Source organism: Rosa chinensis, chromosome 2 (genome assembly GCF_002994745.2).
Source record: "Rosa chinensis cultivar Old Blush chromosome 2, RchiOBHm-V2, whole genome shotgun sequence".
Lineage (NCBI taxonomy): Eukaryota > Viridiplantae > Streptophyta > Magnoliopsida > Rosales > Rosaceae > Rosa > Rosa chinensis.
This window is the reverse complement of record NC_037089.1, coordinates 38,039,277-38,060,408: the sequence shown is the minus strand read 5'-3', so window position 1 is coordinate 38,060,408 and position 21,132 is coordinate 38,039,277. Positions and strand designations below refer to the sequence as shown.

The following is a 21,132-nucleotide window of genomic DNA, read 5'->3' as shown; positions in this document are numbered from 1 at the left end:
CATATCATATGACAACGGGCTCACTCCCCGGATCATCCTTTTCCATCAATTGGACTTGACAATGCTAGAGAGTTTACATCGAAGACTTTCAATGGTTATTGCATTGGGACTAATGTTGGACATTATATTCCCATAAACACACCCAATTGGTCTCGCGGAAACGACTACGATGGTAGTCCGGACATTGGTTATGCGCACTAATTTCCTTATATCCGCTTGGGGTGATGCAATATCGCATGCAGCTATGCTAATTCGTCTACGACCCACTGCCACTCAATCTATCTCTGCGTTACAGCAAGTGACTGGGTACAAGTATCGAACTTACGCATATTTGAATGTGCCATTATGTTCCAATTGCGCCGCCACAGCGCTTTATAATGGGTCATCACAGACAAATGGGCAACTACGTAGGATTTGAGACTCCAACCATCGTCCGCCACTTCATGCCCTTGCTAGGCGATCTCCTTACCGCTAGATTTGCGGATGTCACTTTGATGAGACAGTCTTCCCGTCGTTAGGGGGAGATAAGAACACAAATGTTCAGCAGGAACGACATGAATTGTCGTGGTCTATCCCCACTATGTCTCATCTCGATCCCTATTAAAGTGATGAGATCACACATCTGCTGCAAATATGCCTACAAGGAAGTACGTCCTTATGAGAAGACGTAGCGCCACCCTACACGGAGATAAGCATGGCGCCAACGCCAAAGAGAGTGGCACTTTGGCGTTACAGGCCATGGCCCCAGCTAGGATGTGTGGGAGGCCCGTGAGTTCGAAGGATACTTTGGCACAACCCAATCCTTTGATCATCAGGACTCAAAATATGTCTCATGAGTATCTTCCAAGTTATGGTTATCGTTGGGGGATGCCTCAACGTCAGAACATATTCCTGAGAATATAGAGCTCTATGAAAATTACACTAGTGTACATGAAACGTGAGATAGAAACTCCATCATAATTGATGATGTAGTTGCGCATTTCGTTGCGCATGAGTTTGTTGAGTCAGATGATATCGAACAACTCTCCATTGAAGAATGAATGCCAACGTAGAGAGATTTGGCCTAAATGGAAAGATGCGTTCCAGGTTAAGTTGGATTCTCTAACGAAGAGGAAGGTTTTTGAGCCAATGATGCTAACACCTCCTAACATAAAACCTATTGACTAATGGGTCATCGTTAGAAAGCGTGATGAGAAAAAGAGATGGCAATCTCGCCTTACGCTCGTAGCTCAATGCACAAGACCGGACATCTCATTTGCAGTGAACTTATTAGCTAAGGTATAGCTCTGCGCCAACGCGACGCCATTTGATTGGTGTAAAAGATATCTTTCGGTACTTGAGATGTACAATTGATATGGGCTCGTTCTATCCCTATAAAGAGATGATGGATTTAGAGCCATCACACACCAGGAACGCCGCCAACATGGGTCTGCGTCCACTATCCCCATCCCAAAACGACATAAGTGTTTTGGAAGGTTTTGCTGATGTTGGGTATCTCTCTGACCCATACAAAGGTCATTCCGGGAAAATATCTTGGAGGTCTACAAAACAGATCTTAGTCGCTATATCTTCGAATAATGTAGAGATTCTTGCTCTTCACGAAGTGGTTCGTGAATGTATATGGATTGGATCCATAGTTACGCATGTTCGAACAATTGTGGTTTGAAGTCTACCACAGATGAGCCTACGAGAATATAGGATAATGCTGCTTGTTTTGAAGCAAGGCTACATCAAAAGCGACCACACCAAGTATAATCAGCAACAACAAACTCTCCTCAAGATCAAAGTGAATTATGTTCGATCTGAGGACAATATGGCAAACTTGCTCACTAAGTCATTGCCTAAATTTCATTTTCGAGAAACATGTTGGTAACATCGTTTGCGGAAGTTATCCGAACTCCAATGACAGTAGTCGTCAGAGGGAGATGCAGACATTAGGGGGAGGTGTCTACATGTATGGTCTCGAAAAGTGAAGGGTGTGTTGTGCTCTTTTTCCCCTTCGACCGAGGTTATTTTTGTCCCACTGAGTTTTTGTTACTCGGCAAGGTTTTTAATGAGGCAACGAGAGAAGCACCACGTTTGGGCGACACAAGGGGGAGTGTTCAAGTAAATCCATAATATGTGTCTGATCCAAACTAGAGGTTATTTGCTCTTGTTGAAATAGGGTTTATATTAGAGATATTCTTGGAGAATCTTAGGAGATATCCAATCAATGTACGATTATGTTTCCATGCACAACTCTATTTCTATGTTTGTAATCCTCTATATAAAGAAGCCCCTATTATCAATGAAAGTACAACTCAATTCTCTCCCAATTCAGTTTTCCTTAAACAATCTCAACTATATATATTAAATATAAAAACTGATATTATGACAGTTTAAAACTATATATTTGTTTTCAGCTGTTAAATTTAATTAAAATTTGTTTTCTTAAAAAATGTCAACTCTATTTCTATGTTTTTAATCCTCTATCTTTATTATTCAAACGAACGTGTTAACAGTGGCTAAAATGTCTTGAAAGTTTGAAACATCCCGAGTTTATTTCCAAATTTCCATTCCCTCTTGAGCTCGACGGCCGCTGTCTTCTCTCTCCGTTGATCATCTCTTAGACTCTTTCTTCTTGTTTTGTTCTTCCCTCTGCTAATCTCTCATTCACTCCCAGCTCACAACTGCCTCACTCTCTCTACCAAATCAGGTGAGCATCTCCTCCCCTTGTTATCCTCATTCTGTTTGATTTTGTAAATTTCATTTCCGATTTAAGATTTCGAATAGAGTTGCATCGCTTATGCGTAAAATTGAGGAAGAAAACTATGTGGGGTTAATGAATTAGAATATCCTGGTATTTTTCGTTTGTTCTACCATATCTTGTGTTTTCTTAATCTAGTTCCAAGTTTTGTATGTCAGTTATATAGGACCCAGTTTCTGGTGTTAATTGTGTTAACTTGGCCCTCTAATTTCTTTAATTTTTATTTTTATACTGCTTTATGTGCAAGCTGTTCTTGCTCCTGTGCTAATTGGGTGCCCATATGAATCCAGATTATTGAATGAAAATTATATTTTAGTAGGGAGGTTTAGCCCACCACCCCAAATAAACAAAATCCTGGCTTCATCTTTGATTGATCAGTATGTCTCTCTCGTCTCGAAAAGCATCAGAAGTAAGGACATCAGGCTTGGCAGGGTTTTACACTCAAACTTCATCAAAACAGCTCTCACCTTTGACACCTTCCTGACCAACCGGCTCATTGATCTTTACTCCAAATGCAATGCCGTACAAGATGCCCAAAAGGCTTTCGACGACCTTCCAACGAAGAACACCCATTCTTGGAACACCATGATATCCATGTACTCGAGAAATGGCAGTTTTGACAATGCTCGCCATTTGCTTGCTAAAATGACAGAACCAAATCTTGTGAGCTATAATACTTTGGTTTCTGGTTTAGCACGTCATGGGTATCATAAAGAATCCATATCTCTCTTCCAAAGGATGCAACAGGATTGTGAATGTTTATTCTTGGACCAGTTCACGTTTGTAAGCATAGTGGGGACTTGTGCTTGCTTAGGTGCATTGGCAATGTTGCGTCAAGTTCATGGGGTGGCGATTGCAATTGGCTTGGAAATGAATATCATTGCTTGCAATTCTTTGGTCAATGCTTATGGAAAATGTGGTGAACCAGACACCTCATATTCTGTCTTCAGTCGAATGCTAGAGAGGGACATTGTGTCTTGGACCTCAATGATTGCTTCTTATGCACGGGCATCAAGAATGGATGACGCTTGTTGGGTATTTCATGGTATGCCTCTTAAGAACACAGTTTCTTGGACTGCTTTGATTTCGGGTTTTGTACAAAGTGGGCATGGTAATTATGCTTTGGATCTTTTCCAGAAAATGCTGGGAGAGAGGATCCGGCCTAGCACAGTTACATATGTTAGCATTTTGAGTGCTTGTGCAGATCTAGCACTTAATGAAAGAGGTAAGCAGATTCATGGGCATATCATTAGAAGTAATAATGGAAGCTACTTGTCCAATGTATTTATTTGTAATGCTCTAGTTGACATGTACAGCAAATGTGGGGACATGAAATCGGGAAAAACATTGTTTGAGATGATTCCTGAGAAGGATGTAATCTCTTGGAACTCTTTAATTACTGGATTTGCTCAGAATGGGCTGGGGAAGGAGTCACTTCTTGTTTTTAAGAGGATGGTAGAAACAAATGTGAAGCCTACTCATGTGACTTTTCTTTTGGTCTTATCTGCTTGTAGCCACACGGGTTTAGTTTCTGAAGGACTTCAAATTCTGCACTTAATGGAAAAGGGTTATGGTATTAAACCTAGATCAAGTCACTATGCAATTGTGATTGATTTGCTTGGGAGGAAAAATAAACTGAAGGAAGCGATGGAGTTGATTGAGAGAGCTCCTCATGCATCAGATCATATTGGGATGTGGGGTGCACTTTTGGCTGCTTGTCGAGTCCATGGGAACTTGGCCCTAGCTAGGAGGGCTGCAGAAGCTCTTTTTGAGTTGGAGCCCCACAATGGTGCAAGGTATGTTATGTTATCAAACATTTATGCCGCAGCTGGTAGATGGGCTGATGCCCATAAGGTGAGAAGGCTCATGGAAGAAAGAGGTTTGACAAAAGAGTCAGCTTATAGTTTGATAGAGCTGAGAAATGCAAGGCATGAGTTTGTAGCAAAAGACAAGGTCCACTGTCAGACAGGAGAGATGAATGATACGATTGGTAAATTAGCAGACCATATGAAGGATGTAGGCAACCTTCCTTACATTTACAGCCTTTTGTCCGAGGATAATGGTTATTCCTGATGTTTTTCAGATGATATATTAGAACCAGGAGAAGAAGCTAGTCCACAAGCTAGTGTGGATGTTGCTGTTGCCCATTCTTTCTGTTTGGCAGTAAGGGAGACCAAGAGATTATCATGAAGGCCAAAGCATATAACTATGAATGTACTAGGACTTCATGAGTTTCTGTAACCGATATGCAGCATTTTCATACAGTACCAACATTTGAAGCCAATTGATAACTGCAGCTGATCTACACAGTTAAAACTCTGAAGTAATAACAGAAAAATGAGCAGAAGTTCAGATGACCTACTCATTGCAGTAGCAGGCATTAGATGAGCGAATGTCAAATTGCCTTCATTTAATCTCAACCCTTGAATTTGAATTTAATGGTAGGTGACTGTGACCAAGTGAACACATCTGTGTGAATATATAATATATATGTATATATGTACATACACTCACGCCCACCCACACACATATATATAGATACACACACACAGACACTCAGAATTATCTAATGAGGATGCCCTTGTAAGGATCCCTGCTATATATTTAGTGATCTGAATGATCTATCTTTTAAAGGTTTTTCTTCGTGGATCATTTGTAAAATAAATAAAATCTAACCACTTGGTTTTCTAGTATAATCAAATTATCAATCCATGCATTTGTCAAAGAAAGATAAGATCATATATGATAAATTGATAATATAGCATCTCATAGATATAAAAAAAGTCATGACAATGTAACAAATTAAACTATCATGCATTCCGTTCCCTGGACTCTCATTGCCTAAACTTTCCTTCCATGCTTTATGCCCTTATCATTCTTAAAAGTTGTCTGTGATGCATAATGACATGATGATTTAATGTCAAAAATCTTTTTGACTCAATTATTTAAGAATAGTGATTGCATTATTACAGGAACCTCCACTCCCAGCAGATCTGAGAGGAAAACCTTTTCGTGCTCTTTTTGGAACATTGCAGGTACAAAAGTTAGACTCTCTCCTCACATTTGGTATTTGATATATAACTCTCTCCTCACAAAAGTTAGATCTTGGGTTGGTTGTTTACCAGTGGATTAAACCGTGAAGGTCGCAATACTTTTCATTAACAAGAAAGTTCTGATGCACCACGTGTTGGGATATGTAAGGTTTTTCTATGCTAGGAATAAGGGAAAAAGTAACATATCCTATTATGCAGTGCATTAGAACTTTTGTGTTAATGAAATATTTTGACCTTCATGGTTAAATTAGTCATCATTTTCAAAGATTTTATCTTCCCAGCTCCAGAACAGATGGGAGATCTCCTTTTGTCATCTGTTATCATTTTGGCCATGCTTGAGAAATTAGTACTTTGGTTGTTTCTGGTTCATTTGTATCTTATAGCATCCAATTTTATTTGCTGCAACCTCTATAACAAGTGAAAAGCATTAGAGCTATCTTATAGCAATGCCTTTTGATAGAGCACCAACTATAAATTGATCTCTTGTACAAAGCTTGTTTATCTTTTATAACTTGCTCCTTTATCAAGATTCAAGCATGAAAATTAAACTCTAAACCTAGATCTTCAACTATTGTGTTCTTTAAGTCAAACAAGTTTGGTCTATAGCTATATCAACTTCTTTTGTTTTCATAAACTCAAGTGTGTGCTTATTCTATGGGTCTGCTTTTTGTTATTGCTAATAATGCAGCAGCAACGACTTGGTTAGAAAAGAAAAATCGGCTTTGGAAGCCTTAGACTAAACCCAATTCTTTCTGGTCCAAAGTAAAGTCTCTGTGGTAGTTAAAGGTCTTGCTACTTCAGTTTTATGAAGAGTAATTATGAATCTAGTGCTTTTAAGAGTATATTTAAATCTTAGGGTGAGTTTTTATGTCTATTTAAGTCTTCAAGTATTCAAGGGTCTTATTATTAATAAGTTTTTAATAGAGTCTTCTGGTGTTCTAGGAGTCTAAAGGGTTGTGTTTTTTAATCCTATAAATATGGCACAACCCACCCACCCTATAAACCCTATTCATACTCAATTTTATTTCATTCCAATTTTATTTCAACACTCCCCAACCCACCCTATTCATACTCTCACCAACTGTTGCTCTCTGCTGCATCAATTAAACTTAGCAATTAGGCTTAACAGAAGTTTATTTGATTTTGATTTGGACCAAGCTTGTTCTCTGCTGTTTGGCAGCAAGGGTTGTGCAATTATTTGTGTTGAAATGCTATGAGAAGTTTCCAGCTTTCGGATCTGCAAATTCCGATCAATCTTACATTCTTACCTATGTTGTGATTCATGTTCTACTTAGAAATCTGTGTTAAGGGAGCCGATTGTGCTCACCAGTTATGTCATCCTCATCTTCCTTAAATAAAAGAAGGAAAAGAAAAAAAAAACTAATTCTTGGTTTAATTTTCTAGAAGCTTGCAAATTGAGAGGCATCTTCTAAGGTTTACAAATTCAAACCAAGCTTAGTGATATGATTTTTAAGAACTTAGCTACCACTTCAATTGGTTAAGTTCCTATTATAAATGCATAACTGTTTGGATGTTTGCATATGTGTCATCCTAATATTGTTTCGGATGTTTGCAGATTGAATATGGCGAGCCAGCTCCATGGTTGTCTATGGACTATGGAACACATCTATCATTTGAGTGCTATTCCCCTCACATGTGGGGACAATCTCTGCGCTGGAGTCCTAAGATGTTTTCTCCTGCATTGATTACCTTCTAAGTTTGATTATGTCACGGCTTAAAGGTATCGGTCTAAATCTCATTGTTTTCCATATATCAGGATGCAGGGGACATACTGTATCATATCTTTTACTGCATGCTTTGAAACTGTTGCTAGTTTTATTTTATTATCATGTCATAACCAAGACTTGTTTTGCTAGGCCATTTACCAAGTTACACGATCATCTAATGGAATTTAATAAGAGTGTAGAGATTATATGAAATACTGTTGACTAACAGAACCTCTGTGGCGGATTACTCTATTCATAGCGAATATCAGCTGAGGTGAAGTGTTGCAGGCTGACGGCTGGGGTTTATTTCATGGATTACAGCTTGTTATGACTTTGAATATTCAGAATTTGGAGATTGAATCAGATTCAGCTACTTTGGTGACTCTGTTGAGTGGTGAAAATATGGCGTGCACCCCCTTGGTACCATTCTGCTCAATTGCAGGAGATCGATGAGGTCCTTTGATTCCTTACATCTTAAGCATATCCACAGAGAATGCAACATGGTTGCAGACTTACTTGGTAAAGACAGTGTACATGCAGCACACTGTAGGGATATGCTTGTTTCACAGGGCTCCTACTCTAGTCACTGAAGCTTTGGTAGATCACATTCTTGGTATTGCTCAGCCTAGACTAGTAGTAAGAGCCAAATCTGGCTGGTTTGTCTTTTTGCTGTTTTGTTTGGCTTTTCCCCCTATTGTACCAGAAAAAAAAAAAACAGCAAAGCTATGTGGCAATGTCACATTGCGACATTGCCATCCCAAATTTTTCGGCAGCACTAAGAAGTAAGACCTGAAGCTCAAGAGAACTGCTGACTGAAGTATGATTGAGAGGACAATATAGCGAAGTAATGGTTTTTTTGGATACAAATTTTAATTGTAGACTTGCTTTCTCATTTATCTTGCTAATTGTGATTAGCAGCAATACAAGGTTTTATATTGGAGCTCCATTTTATGAAAAAAAAAGAGAGTAAATAATTAGGGTATGCCCATAGAGTTTGTATTTAGGCATTGTGTAGTGAAAGTTGCGTTGGTGTTGAGCTGTCCTCAAATCTGGTTGCAAAGTTTTTAGGCATTGTGTAGTGAAAGTTGCGTTGGTGTGGAGTTGTCCTCAAGTCTGGTTGCAAAGTGGGTGCAAGTTGGCTTTCATCTTTCTTTATGAAGGAGAGAGTTTGTACTTACTATGGAATCCGGATTTCTCTTTTTCCCTTTTACTCGGAATCATGAGATTGTTATCCTATTCCAAACATTTGCAGGTTATCAATCAAAATTGATGTTGTAGTGGCTAATTGTTGGCAATGAAAAACCATTGCCCTCTATGATAATTGTGGACTTGTGGTGGTAACCACACAGTGACAAGAGGCTATAGGGGTTGCTTTTTTTTATATTTCTCTGTACTCTTTAATTTTTGTATGTTATGAGCGGCCAAGCTTATATATGTGTAGCATTATGTGTAGAGACACTAACTTTTATGGACGACTGCGCTGCATGTCTCTTTGTAATGTTACCGCATTGTCAATAAAATTATTGTTTCTATTTTTTTTAAAAGTACATATTAAACTCGTTGACGCAATTGGTACTTGATTTTTTTCTTCTTCTAGTTTTACTCTGTAGCGATGGTGACGCTTCGAAGAATTAGAAGACTTTATTTCTACATGAGTGAAATTATCCAATAAAACAGATCTCAGGAATCCAAATATTATGGCTTTGCAAATTTAGTTCTGCCAAAACCAAATTCGCTTTGTCATTGTGATTAATGGTTGTCGTTATCTACACTATACTAGTATACTCACTAAATTTTGGGAAGAGATTTAGAGCACTAAAGTGAATTTTTTTTTTTTTTGAAAAGTAATTTCATTAAATCAGATAACGATTACATCGTTTCGAATGGCATCCCTTATAGATTCGGGAGCTAAAGTGAATTTGCCCCAACAGGAATGGACAATTGGATAACATTAAGTGAATTTTTTGGTTGTTAAAAAATGTTTATTATAAATATTAAGGATTGGGATTACCTAATATATTTTAGGTCACTTATACTACCGGTGCATAGAAAAATTCCCACTAAATTTATTGTCAATTACGATGTTAAACTCATTAAATATTCTGTCTAATCGGTTTATTACTAACTAATAAAAATTGCAGCAGATATTTATATCAAAGGGAGAATTTCACTTTGGTCACTCAACTATGACTCATTGGACACTTTGGTCACTCAATTTTCAAATATATCACTTTGGTCACTCAACTATTACTCTGTCAATCACTTTAGTCACCGAAAGGGCATTTTGTCTCACTTTAATCACTTCTCTCATTCATTCAAATTCAGATTTCTCAATTTTTCATAATTAGTTCGTCAAAAATATCTTTGATATTGTGGCAAATAATTTTTTTTAATGAAAAAAATTAACGAACATGTAAAGTGAATAACAGAGTAAAAGTTGAGTGACCTAAGTAATATATTTAAAAAGTGAGTGACCAAATTGTCGAACATATAAAAATTGAGTGACCATTTGTGATATTCTTCCTACATCAAAAATATAACAGCAGCTGCAGATATGTGACCATTTCTGATGGGTTCTCTCATGTAAGTGACGTAACAACTGGATTACAGGTACCATTCAAGTTCAAGATCTGGGCAATCTTTTCATTTATTGAAATGAGATTTAAAGGCTATAAAAGTGCTGAATTATTAAAGTGCTGGTCCTTCCAACCAAGGACTTTGAATTTGATGCGTCAATTCTCTTTATCACAAGCAAGAGAATAAATATATAGTCAAGTCATGATGGCCAGGTCAATCTTCTCTGTTTGTGTCTGTGTGCGAGTCAGAGGTTTCTGATCTCAGCTCATATTCAAAGACGAGAAGGCACTTTAGACCTCAAGATTTTAATATCACGTTTGAAGCAAAAGGCCAACTGCTGTTAGCCAAAACACTAAATCTCAGAAAACCCAAAACTCTGTTTGCTTCCAAAATCCTTAGAAATCAAGACAATGACTTCTAAGGAGGAGCTTGAAGTTGGGGAGGCAGGTGAATCAGATGATAGCCAAATGCCGGAGCAGTTTCCGATGACGGCTACTGAATCATATGTTCTCCAGAACCAGAATGGCAGAAGCAGCCGAGGAGAACCAGAGCTGCAGAAGAAGCTGAACAAGTTGAGATCAATCAAGCTCGGAAAATCGCCTTCGAGAAAAAGATCTAAGCGCAGATCGAATGATGCAACTGCAGATGATCCACAGGCAAGTCTGCTATTCATTTTCCAATCTAGCTTTGGTTTGAATGCTTTGCTTAAAATACAAGGAGATTGAAGATCAATTGCCCATTTTTGTTTTTTGTTTTTGGGGTGGTGGTTTTTCTGCAGAGTTCGGCTAGAGTATTGGTAAGGAGGTCTAGTTTTAAGCCTGTAAACAATTTAACAAGAATGTCAAGCGTAAAATTCAAGAACCCTTTGGTGAGGAAGAGCTCCGGAGGAGCCCAACTGAATCACCTGAACAAGTACAGATCATCATCATCATCACCAAACTTTTTGAAGGAGACCTGCTGCTCCATTGAGAAAAGGACGCAGTTTCAGGGTAGTCCCCGCTTTTCTTCGGAATCAAGTTATTGCAGCACTAGTAATTCAACGCCAAACTCTGCTCACAAGTCAGCAAGACTGTCCAGAACAAAATCCAAGACTCGTGTGCTTCGGAACAGGTCTGGAATGTCTGAATCTCCAGACTTGGGGGTGCAAAGAGCTACATGCTCTTCGGCTCTCAAGCATTCCAAGTCCCCTCCTGAGGTGAAGGATCTTCATGCAGAAGGAAGTGAATCTGAAGGAGCTTCAGCCACCATGCCTTGTCCATTCACTTATTGTTCTCTTCATGGTCATCGCCACGCCACTGTACCTCCACTCAAGAGCCTCATTTCGATAAGGAGGCGCTTGTTGAAGACTCAGAATGGACTGAAACAGACAACTCGATCCCCACGTAGAGCGAAAAAGTCTGGCAAAATTAAGGAAGATGAGATGAATCAAATGGTCAGCATTGGAGACGACGAAGTTCATGGAACAACTTCTGTTTTGGTGGAAAAATTGGGCCCAGAAGAGCTTTTACAAGTCCTTGATGAAACTTGCAGCAAAGATAAAGACAACTATGATCTTTCCAACGTTTCCAAGAAGCTGTTTGGTGAAGCTTCGGAGGAGAGTGTGCAAGAAACAAGTGATCTTGCCACAGTAGAACAACATGCTTTGGTGTCACCCCCATCACTTGGTGATTTATGTCCAGAAGGTTGTTGCATCGGAACAGCTTCCGAAGTCACCAATACAGACATAAAAGAAGAGAAATGTCTAGCATCTTGTCACAATGAAGGTGTTGATATCACTTGCACTGATAAATTGAACAGCAGCAGTCCTAAATCAATTCCAGAAGATGTGGAATCTGTTGTTTGCACTACTGTCAAACTCCCTGATGAAGTTGTGGAATCAACAAGTGACAATGAAAGCCATGAAAACAATTGTGCTTCTGGTTGTGAGCCACCAGAGGAACAAACAGCCATTGAGCAAAAATATGGAAGTTTGGTGACAGACAAAAGTGGTAGTGTGGAGTTGGACAAAAATGAAGGTGCGGAGTGTGGTATGCAGGCGAAAAATCACAAGTATATTACTATGTGGAAGTTGATGTACAAACATGCAGTGAAGGGTAACACAGCAGATGTTGGAAACCCTCTCCCTCTTCATGGAGATCCAGTAGAAGGTACCACTGGCGTGCTTGAAACTGACAATTCATCATTTCCTGAAACAGATGAGCATACAGCTTCGACAAATCACAGTGCAGGAGACCAAGAACTTGAGCTCTGTCAGCAAAATGCCATTGACCTAGTCCAGGATGCATTTGATAAAATTCTTCTCCCAGAAGTTCAGGACAGCTCATATGATGATCAATCAGTTACTAGTGACATAAACTCAGACCAGGAAGGATTGCAGCTGAGGAAGGATGAAGGAGGGAAGCATAGAACCTTAACTTCTGGTGATTCTTCAGAGGACAGAATGGTACAGAATCCAGAAGAAACACAGTCGGAAGCTGAAAACAGCAATGCTCCCAAAGAGAAAGTAGTGGAAGACAAGTTGGAACAGAACACGCCCAAGCGCTGGAGCAGTCTGAAAAAGTTTATTCTTCTCAAGAGATTTGTCAAGGCAATTGAAAAGGTGAGGAACCTCAGTTACCGGAAGCCACATTACCTACCCTTGGATCCTGACCCAGAGGCAGAAAAAATTAATCTACGGCGGCAGGAAATTGATGACAAAAAGAGTGCTGATGAATGGATGCTTGATTACGCACTTCAAAAGGTGATATCTAAGCTACCTCCATCTCAACAAAGAAGAGTGGCATTACTTGTAGAAGCTTTTGAAACAGTTCTCCCTTTCCCTGATATTAGAACTGACCAGAGGTCCAAATCAATAGATTCGACTGCAGCAGATCTTCAAGCCTGCAATGGCTTGCCAGTTCAAAATGCTGATGAAACTGGTAAAGAGAGTGATTCTGGAACTTCTGCCAAAATCTTGTTTGGGAGTATGTCATGTCCTGAAGAAAATTTAAGTAAGTGTACAGATAAGTTCATTGATGTTAAAATGGATCAACAGCGAAGTCCAGTTAAATCTCTTATGCTCAATGAATCAAGTGCAGGAGACTGTTCCACTAAAACAGAAGTCGATATACCTGCTTTTGGAGCCACGGATGAGGACCAGCAGGGGACACATGTTTATATCAAGAATGGTGATGGGGAGGAGACAGTCTTTTCCATTGACCATACAGAGTTTCCCAATGTTTCTTCATCAGAAAGTAAAGATCCCCAGTTCTGTAAAGGAACCTCTTTGAAGCAAGAGGAAGATGGTAGCACCAGTTATGAAGTTCTCGAAAACGAAAAAGTGCAAGAGACCCCAACAGAACATACTTCACATATTTCTGTCAGTAGTTTGGATCGTGGAAATATGAATTCCGATGTGGAAAGCAGCAATGGTGCAGAATCAGATTTGTGTGAGAAAACGGGGGTCTCTTTAGCTCCCATAAGGTACCCTGAGGTGCCAATGGTAGCAACAGAAGGATCAAATGGAGGAGGAACCAGTGCAAAATCTGGATTCTTTCAAGGATCCTCTCCACCTGAAGAGTCTCATTCGGAGAGCAATGCTGATGTAACGCATGTCACTCAGTTGGAAAAACAGAACTACACAAGGCTATGGTACTTTGTATATAAGCACATGGTATCAAGCATTGCTGAAAAAGATGGAGATGAAGCACATGATGGTGCAGATGAGGAACAAGGAATTGACACCAACACATTGCCTCGAGCAGAGGTGGATCGAGAGCTGAGCTTGACAAATCAGCATGCAGACAACAAAAAGAATGAACTCCGCCGTATTGAAACTGTCAAAATGGTGGAGAAAGCAATTGATGAAATACTTCTTCCAGAAAACCAGGATGAATCAGAAGACGATCAATCAAACAACAGAGACTTAATTTCAGACCAGGAACCACCAGAAAATAAAGTTGGCATAGAAGGAAAATCTTTCGCAACTTTTTCCTACTTTGCCAAAGATAGCTTCAGAGAGTCCAAAAAGAAAGCAGGGGAAGATCCAAAACAAATATTGCTCAAATCTGATAATGCTGTCATTGAGGATGTAGAGAAGGAAGTGCTGATGGTAGAAGAGAAACCTAAACAGAAAATGTCAAAGAACTGGAGAAATCTGAAGAAAATGATTCTGCTTAATAGGTTTATCAAGGCATTAGAGAAAGGAAAGAAGTCCAACCCACGAGGGCCAAAATATCTGCTCTTGGAGCCTGACCCCGAAACAGAAAAAGTTAATCTAAAGCATCAAAACATGGATGAGAGGAAGAATGCTGAGGAGTGGATGCTTGATTATGCACTTCAAAAGGCTGTTGCTAAATTAACTCCAGCTCGGAATAGAAAAGTAGCACTGCTTGTTGAGGCTTTTGAAACAGTTATTCCAAATAATGGAATCCCAAACCCGTTCAAGCCAGAAGTCATTTGCTAAGGTAATAGTACAGATTCTCCCACTTTTTTCTTTCAAATTACACTATATATAATTATATTTGCAAAGTGGAGCTCAAAGTGCACACAAATACGCGCAAGCTACAGACATTGGACAGCTACAAATATAAGATATTTTAGGGTTAACAGTAGACTTCATTTCATCTATGAGTGTCTAAAGTATGATAGCATCTTGTGTACAACCTCTCACATTCTAGTCGTGTCACTAACATTGTGAGAGGGAGGTCGCATACAACAGTTTTGAACGAAAACTTCCAAGTGTTGAAGCACCTTTATATAAGTTCTGTGCTGGACAGGTGAAATGCGCAGACAATATGATTATGGTCTGTACTAACGACAATAATATTTGCTCATATATACTTGTAATGTTTGCTCATATATACCTGTGATGGTTGATAGCAGCTGATCATTCTATCTTTAACAAGTGCAGGTATAACAAACTTGAGGAGGCTATTTGGTTGGAGAAACCTCAGTTGAATTGCTAAGCTATTGTTTATATCATTCGAATGGCAGAAGTATAGGGTATTATATAAGTCTATCTTATAAGGAAGTATTGAAGATTGCAAACAAAATTTGTTTCTTTGGTATTTTGCCTAATGCCCTAGATTTTGTATTTGCTTCTTCTGTTACATACTAGAATGATCCCAAATGCGATGTGAATACATGTGTTGGAAATTACGAATAGGAAAGGCAGAACTGTGCATCTGTTGGAACTCATTGAACATTATTTTTATGAATTTTGAGTACATTTTGAAATTAAAACCTACATAGTCGGGGCATTCATCGAATAACAAGGCACACACACGACATGGCTCACCAGTAAAACCCAATACAAGTAGAGCACTAACTTTCAACATCTTAGGACTAATGTGCTTGTCCTTCATTACAGAGCCACTGTTTACAACCAAGGCATCACCTATTTTGCAGTTACTGAAAATTGCAGATTGCCAAACCTATTAAAATATACCCAAAACTATGAAAATTCGCATTATCTACTGTGATTGTTCTTCAAATTTCCATGCCAACGTAGAGACACAAAAACTGCTTGAAGGTGATTTTAGACCAAGCACAATTGCAGCTGGTGATATGGTGGACCAAACGTAAACCACTAATGGGAGGCCAGGTCCGGCACCACTTGGGTCTTCTGGTTGAGGTTGAGGGTAAATACTAAATACTCTTTGTTAGAAAACGGGGATTCGAACTCGGGTTCTCTATCAACATTTAGTTGGAAAGACATACCTCATCATTTGGGTAGTTGGTAGGTAACTAGGTAATATTCATGGTCACTATTTTGTTGTCAGGACACTTATTTGAAAAAAGTTGGCTTACTTACCATAACCTAATATTTTACGGCGATGATTCTTAAATATTAAAAAAAAAATCTTCAAAATTGAATTACTCAAGAATGACAAAAGTATATTTCACATTATCACAAAAAAAAAAAATTAAAAGAAAGTTAACACGCTCCCCTGAAAAACTAGCCACCATTAAAATTTTTTTTTTCCTCCACAATTAGGGTGTGGGCGGGGCTTAAGAAAGAGAATAAATTATCGGTTTTACGTGTTCAATCCAAATAAATATGGGCAATTTTAGTCCAATGAAATGTTTTTTATGAGATAATGATCATTTACACAATTTTGAGGTTAATTAACCCCACTTACCCAAACACTCTAAGAGATTGCTCACTTACACAATATTTTATATATATTTTGCCTTAATACCCCAATACTTTTTATTTATTTTAAGGACAATTTTTCCCTATACTTTTTGTCACTTAGAGAGAGAAGTCATCGGAGACATGTGATCGGACTCCGGTGACCGGTCACTAGAATGCCAAATCCGGCTATCGGACTAGTGACCGGATTCAGGCGTCCGATTTTATTGCCCCTTAATAATACCCAATAAACATATTATTAGGGATCAATAACAAGTTTATTAGGGATCAATAATTAGTGAAAAATGAAGATGCTTTTAATTTTAAAAGCTTTCGGGGGTTTATCCAAATAAATAATCTTATTATTGCCAACCAAATCATAATAAAAAAAAATTAAAAAAAAATCACTATTGGCAAAATTCCCTTCCATTCTCAGAGTTCACAGTTTACCAAAAAATAAAAAAAAAATAAAAAAATTTGACCACCCAGAAAATGTTGTGGGTAGCAAAAAAAAAAGCTAGAAATTGATTTGGGCACCCAATCACCATCTTCGCCGCTCTCTTGCATCAGAAACACCTCCTCCATTTCTTCTCAACCTCACAGCTCCCTTGAATTTCGGAAACCCTCGGGATCCGACCTGACGGAGCCTGTCGAGTCCTGCGACTACTCCGATGGAGCCTGGATCTACGACCCTAATGCTTCTCCCAAGTACGACAACACCTGGAAGGAGATCTTCAAGGGATGGAATTGCATTTCTAGCAACAAATCCATCGGCCGCGAACTCGTCAAGTGGAGGTGGAAGCCTAAGCACTGTGATCTGGTGAATCTTTGACACTAACAGCGCCGACATCAAGTCAATGCAGGCCCTAATGGTCAAGAGGTTGAACCACGACATCAAGTCAATGCGAATTGACGGCGTGCTCACAGGCGAGCTTTAGCGGAATCTAGGCAAGAGGTTGAATCGCGCCGGAGTTAGAGATCGGGGAGCGAATCGACGCCTGTCGGAGGTGGAGAGAGAGAGAGAGAGAGTGAGGAGTGAGAGGAAATAGTGGCATCTATATAGTTTCTTAATCATATGAAGGGCAAAACTATCATTAAATGTTAAATTGGGTAAATGGGAGTAAAAAACTCTTAATGGAGTAAGTGGACAATTTTTAGGCTCAAATTGTGTAAATGGTCATTATCCCTTTTTTTTATTGCTAATAATAGATAACTTAAGCTTATGTTTCTAGTCCAAAAAAAATATAGACTATTTTTACTATTGAATGATCAAACTGGAGAATTACTTAGCAGTGGCAGTGGCCTTCTCTCCGTCTTATCGAGCACAGGGGCTCTCTGCCCAGTCTAAGCGATGAATCTTTATTAAAGGTCAAGCGGTCTGTGACCACATCTCATTCGAGTTTAGTGGGATATTGCTTTGATATCATGGTTAGGTGGTCTATTGCTGGTGTTAGATCAAATCAATCCTGCGGTCAAGTGGTCTGTGACCACATCTCGTCGAGTTTAGTGGGATATTGCTTTGATATAGTGGTTAGGTGGTCTGTTGCTGTTTGGCTCCAGTTTTCCTTGAGCTGGTCAACAGTATCTTTTCTTGCGAGGGCGTGCCAGCACCGTTCGGGTGCTGTCGTCGGGGGTGTCCCTTGACCTGACTTCTTTTGAGCGATTGAGGACGAGGAGAGCACCAACCTCGTCGCAGGATTCTTTGTGCCTCATGGTGAGGACTTTGCTGTAGTTTCTTCTTGTTCACACAATCGATACTCAATATTGTAGATTGAGCATAGCGAAATCACCATGAAGTGTTGAGATCTTGCTAAAGCATGACTTTAGCTTGGCTGGGTTGCTAGGGCGTTACCCTTGCTTGGCTAGTTCTGTAACCGTTGTGGTCGCGGCACTACCGTCGGCTCCCGAGGAGACTATGACCGAAGTACGTTGACAGAGGATTTGGTGGCACTGAAAGTCGGCTTCTGAGAAGACTAGGACTAGGATTGTGATCACCGGTAAGAGAAAAAGAAGGAGAGGAGTTTCTCTTAGAGAGGTTGCTCTAGAGAGAACTTAGATCATCTTAGAGATGTTTGTTGTGAATGTGTTGGTGTGTTGTTGTGTTGTCTTCTGTGGTCGTGGTACTACAATCGGCTCCCGAGGAGACTAGGACCGAAGTACGTTGACAAGGGGTTTGGTGGCACTGATAGTCGGCTCTTAAGGAGACTAGGACTTAGAGTGTGATCACCGATATGAGAAAGAGAAGGAAAGGAGTTGCTCTTAGAGAGGTTGCTCTAGAGAGAACTTAGATCATCTTAGAGATGTATTGATGAATGAATTGTTGTTGTTTGTTCTCTTGTTTTAGCCTCTCTATATAGGCTACCAAGCCATAGTGGTTGGCCTTAAACAAATCATGATGGATTAGGTTTGAGCACTTAAAACACTAATGGAATGTTGGGTTTAAGCACTTAAAACACTAAAGGAATGTTAGGTTTAAGCACTTACTGCTCCAATTTTTCTGCAGCTATATCTCCACAATGAACTCAAAATCGGCCTTCGACTTCTTCATATCAAATGATCCAAAATGAGTTTAGATCATTGTGAAAAATTTTCAGAGCTTTATTCCATGTGGTTGGGCCGGAAATGCTGCTGGACCTCTTACAGGTCCAGTTTTCCAGTTTTGCTTCTGTAGAAAATTGGACTGATTGTTTGAAGGCTTTCCACTTGAAATTAGATCTTGCACTATTCATAAGAAATTATCCTTGGGATGTCTAGTATTAATCTGAAAAGTTTCAGTTTATTTGGATCTTGTTTGGTTAGTCTTCCGCCCCTCTTTCCTTGTTTAGCTCGGTTTCTCCTAGCCGAAGTAGGAAAATGTGCTAAAGTTGACTTTTCATTTCCATGCTTCCATCATTTTCTTTTCTTGCAACTCGCATAATCTTCCATAGTAGGCTTTATTTAGCCTCTAAATAATATATTTCAAATTTTTCGACAATATATAGCTTGAGCCACTGACATTGGCTCAATTTCTCCAAGACACGCCTTGTCAGGCCAAAATGCTCACTTTGGGTCCAAACTGTTGCTGGTGTTAGATCAAATCAATCCTGCTCCAGTTTTTTTAGGCCTTGGTGGGGTGTAGCATTCTGGTTCCCATGTTGTGGATATTAGTGACAAGACTCTTGGGAGGGCAATTTTCGAGTTAGTGTAACTGAAATCAATTTGTTCTTCAGGCAAAGTTTCTAGTTGCTAGTAGTCGGGGTTGTCTCAACCTTCCGTCGCTAGTGATAATTTGTTAAGGTGGACGATGCCTAGACATGGTGCTGGGTTTGACGGTTTGCGTCTCCTCTAATTGTTCTTGGGACAGGGCTTTTGGACCCAGTTTCAGGTGTGGTTCCCAAATTGGGCTTATTGGGCTTGATCAGTTTGTTAACTGGGCCATTTTAGAGGGTGCATTGAGACCCTCATATATCACTTAGTCATTTTTGTGAGACAATCTAGGGTTGGATTTACTAAACCAGCATTTTCGAGAAGAAGTCCATGGCAACGTCAACTCTTGATCAGTTATTTTTGTGAGACAATCTAGGGTTGGATTTACTAGACCAGCATTTTCAAAAAGAAGTCCATGGCAACGTCAACCCTTGATCAACATCTATGTTAGGTGATTGGTCCTTATTTAGGGTTTTGGCATTATTTCTTAGTATTTTATTTCATTGCGGTTTGCGAGTCTATTTCTTGTTAAGATCTCTTAGATAAGCTTTTCAAAGAAGTATCTACTCTCATCATACCAGAAATTAGTGTTGATGATAGGAGCATTTCAATGCGATGTTTTAATAGTTATTTCCTCATATTTTACTTAGCTATTTCCTTAAACAAATCAATTTTAATAAAGTTTATATTTTTAGGTACCTTGGAGCAAATGGAGAATAAATCAGCTTAAAGGCATATTGAGGAGCAAGGGAACGTTGGAAATGATAGAGGAAAGGCATGAGGACTGCAGAAATGAGCTGAAATGAAGAAATGAAGTTTTCCTGGTCCAGCCAGGAAATTCTGGTCCGACTAGGAAACCCAGTCAAAGTAGGAATCCTGGGTCAACTAGGAAACATGTTTGGAAAAATGGTGAAAAATGCAGAGACGTAGTTGGACTAGGAAAACTACTCCTGCCAGGAAAAGGAATCTGAATGACACAAGGAGTCCCAGTTGAACTAGGAAAGCAAAAGAAGATTTCGGAAGGTTCAAGAACATTTCATGTGAATGTGAAGACCCTCGTTAGATTAGGAGTCCTGATGATAATAAGCTATCTGGATGGACTAGGAGAGCCCAAGAACAAGCTCAAAACGTCCTCTACAAAGATGATATGGATTGGGAGTCATTTTTGACAAGAAAAGATGGTTAAAAATCAAATTTGGAGTCAATATTAGACATAGACTGATTTTAGCCAAATTTCAAGTATATATCTGGATAATGACATCTCAATTAAATCCTAATTGTATCTAGACATGATTGTGGCCAAAGGGAGACTTCTACAGATAATGAAGGAGAATTTCAAGGGATTACAACATGTGGATATATAATGACGTCTCAATTAAATCCTAAATGCATGTAGACATGATTGTGGCCAAAGGGAGACTTCTACAGATAATGAAGGAGAATTTCAAGGGATTACAACATCTGGATAATGACATCTCAATTAAATCCTAAATGAATCTAGACATGATTGTGGCCAAAGGGAGACTTCTACAGATAATGAAGGAGAATTTCAAGGGATTACAACATGCAGAAAGGTTGAAAACATATTCAAATACATTTCTTGAAGTCCACATTTCATTCTTGGCTGAAATAATCATGTAATTAATGCAAAAATAATCTCCCTTAAATCGATCAAGGTGTTATTTTGGAGGCTTCCCATTGGTTGGATGACACAGGAAGGATGACATG

General features: G+C 39.2%; 2 protein-coding genes across 3 annotated transcripts; both read left to right on the top strand.

The window, feature by feature from the left end:
- Positions 1–2,785: 2,785 nt before the first annotated feature.
- On the top strand, positions 2,786–8,243 carry LOC112184262 (pentatricopeptide repeat-containing protein At2g21090). The gene is made up of 4 exons (XM_024322529.2): positions 2,786–2,817; positions 3,037–5,187; positions 5,719–5,781; positions 7,376–8,243. The coding sequence occupies exons 1-2, from the start codon at positions 2,786–2,788 to the stop codon at positions 4,817–4,819; spliced, it is 1,815 nt and encodes a 604-aa protein (XP_024178297.1). The 3' UTR covers positions 4,820–5,187; positions 5,719–5,781; positions 7,376–8,243.
- Positions 8,244–10,130: 1,887 nt separating this feature from the next.
- On the top strand, positions 10,131–15,188 carry LOC112186835 (calmodulin binding protein PICBP). Of its 2 annotated transcripts, XM_024325374.2 has the most exons (4): positions 10,131–10,759; positions 10,882–13,093; positions 13,181–14,548; positions 14,995–15,188. In XM_024325374.2, exons 1-3 carry the CDS (start codon positions 10,514–10,516, stop codon positions 14,545–14,547), a joined length of 3,825 nt encoding a protein of 1,274 aa, XP_024181142.1. In that variant the 5' UTR covers positions 10,131–10,513; the 3' UTR covers position 14,548; positions 14,995–15,188. The 2 variants fall into 2 exon arrangements, with proteins under 2 accessions (XP_024181142.1, XP_024181141.1); XM_024325373.2 differs by having other exon boundaries at positions 10,132–10,759; positions 10,882–14,548.
- The last annotated feature ends 5,944 nt before the right edge of the window (positions 15,189–21,132 follow it).

Bases quoted from the DNA above. Each gene is read 5' to 3' on its own strand.
- LOC112184262 (XM_024322529.2), top strand. From the start codon at position 2,786: ATGCGTAAAATTGAGGAAGAAAACTATGTGGG. The intron at 2,818-3,036 runs GTTAATGAATTA...ATATGAATCCAG, and splicing joins GAGGAAGAAAACTATGTGGG to ATTATTGAATGAAAATTATA.
- LOC112186835 (XM_024325373.2), top strand. From the start codon at position 10,514: ATGACTTCTAAGGAGGAGCTTGAAGTTGGGGAGGCAGGTGAATCAGAT. The intron at 10,760-10,881 runs GCAAGTCTGCTA...GTTTTTCTGCAG, and splicing joins CAACTGCAGATGATCCACAG to AGTTCGGCTAGAGTATTGGT.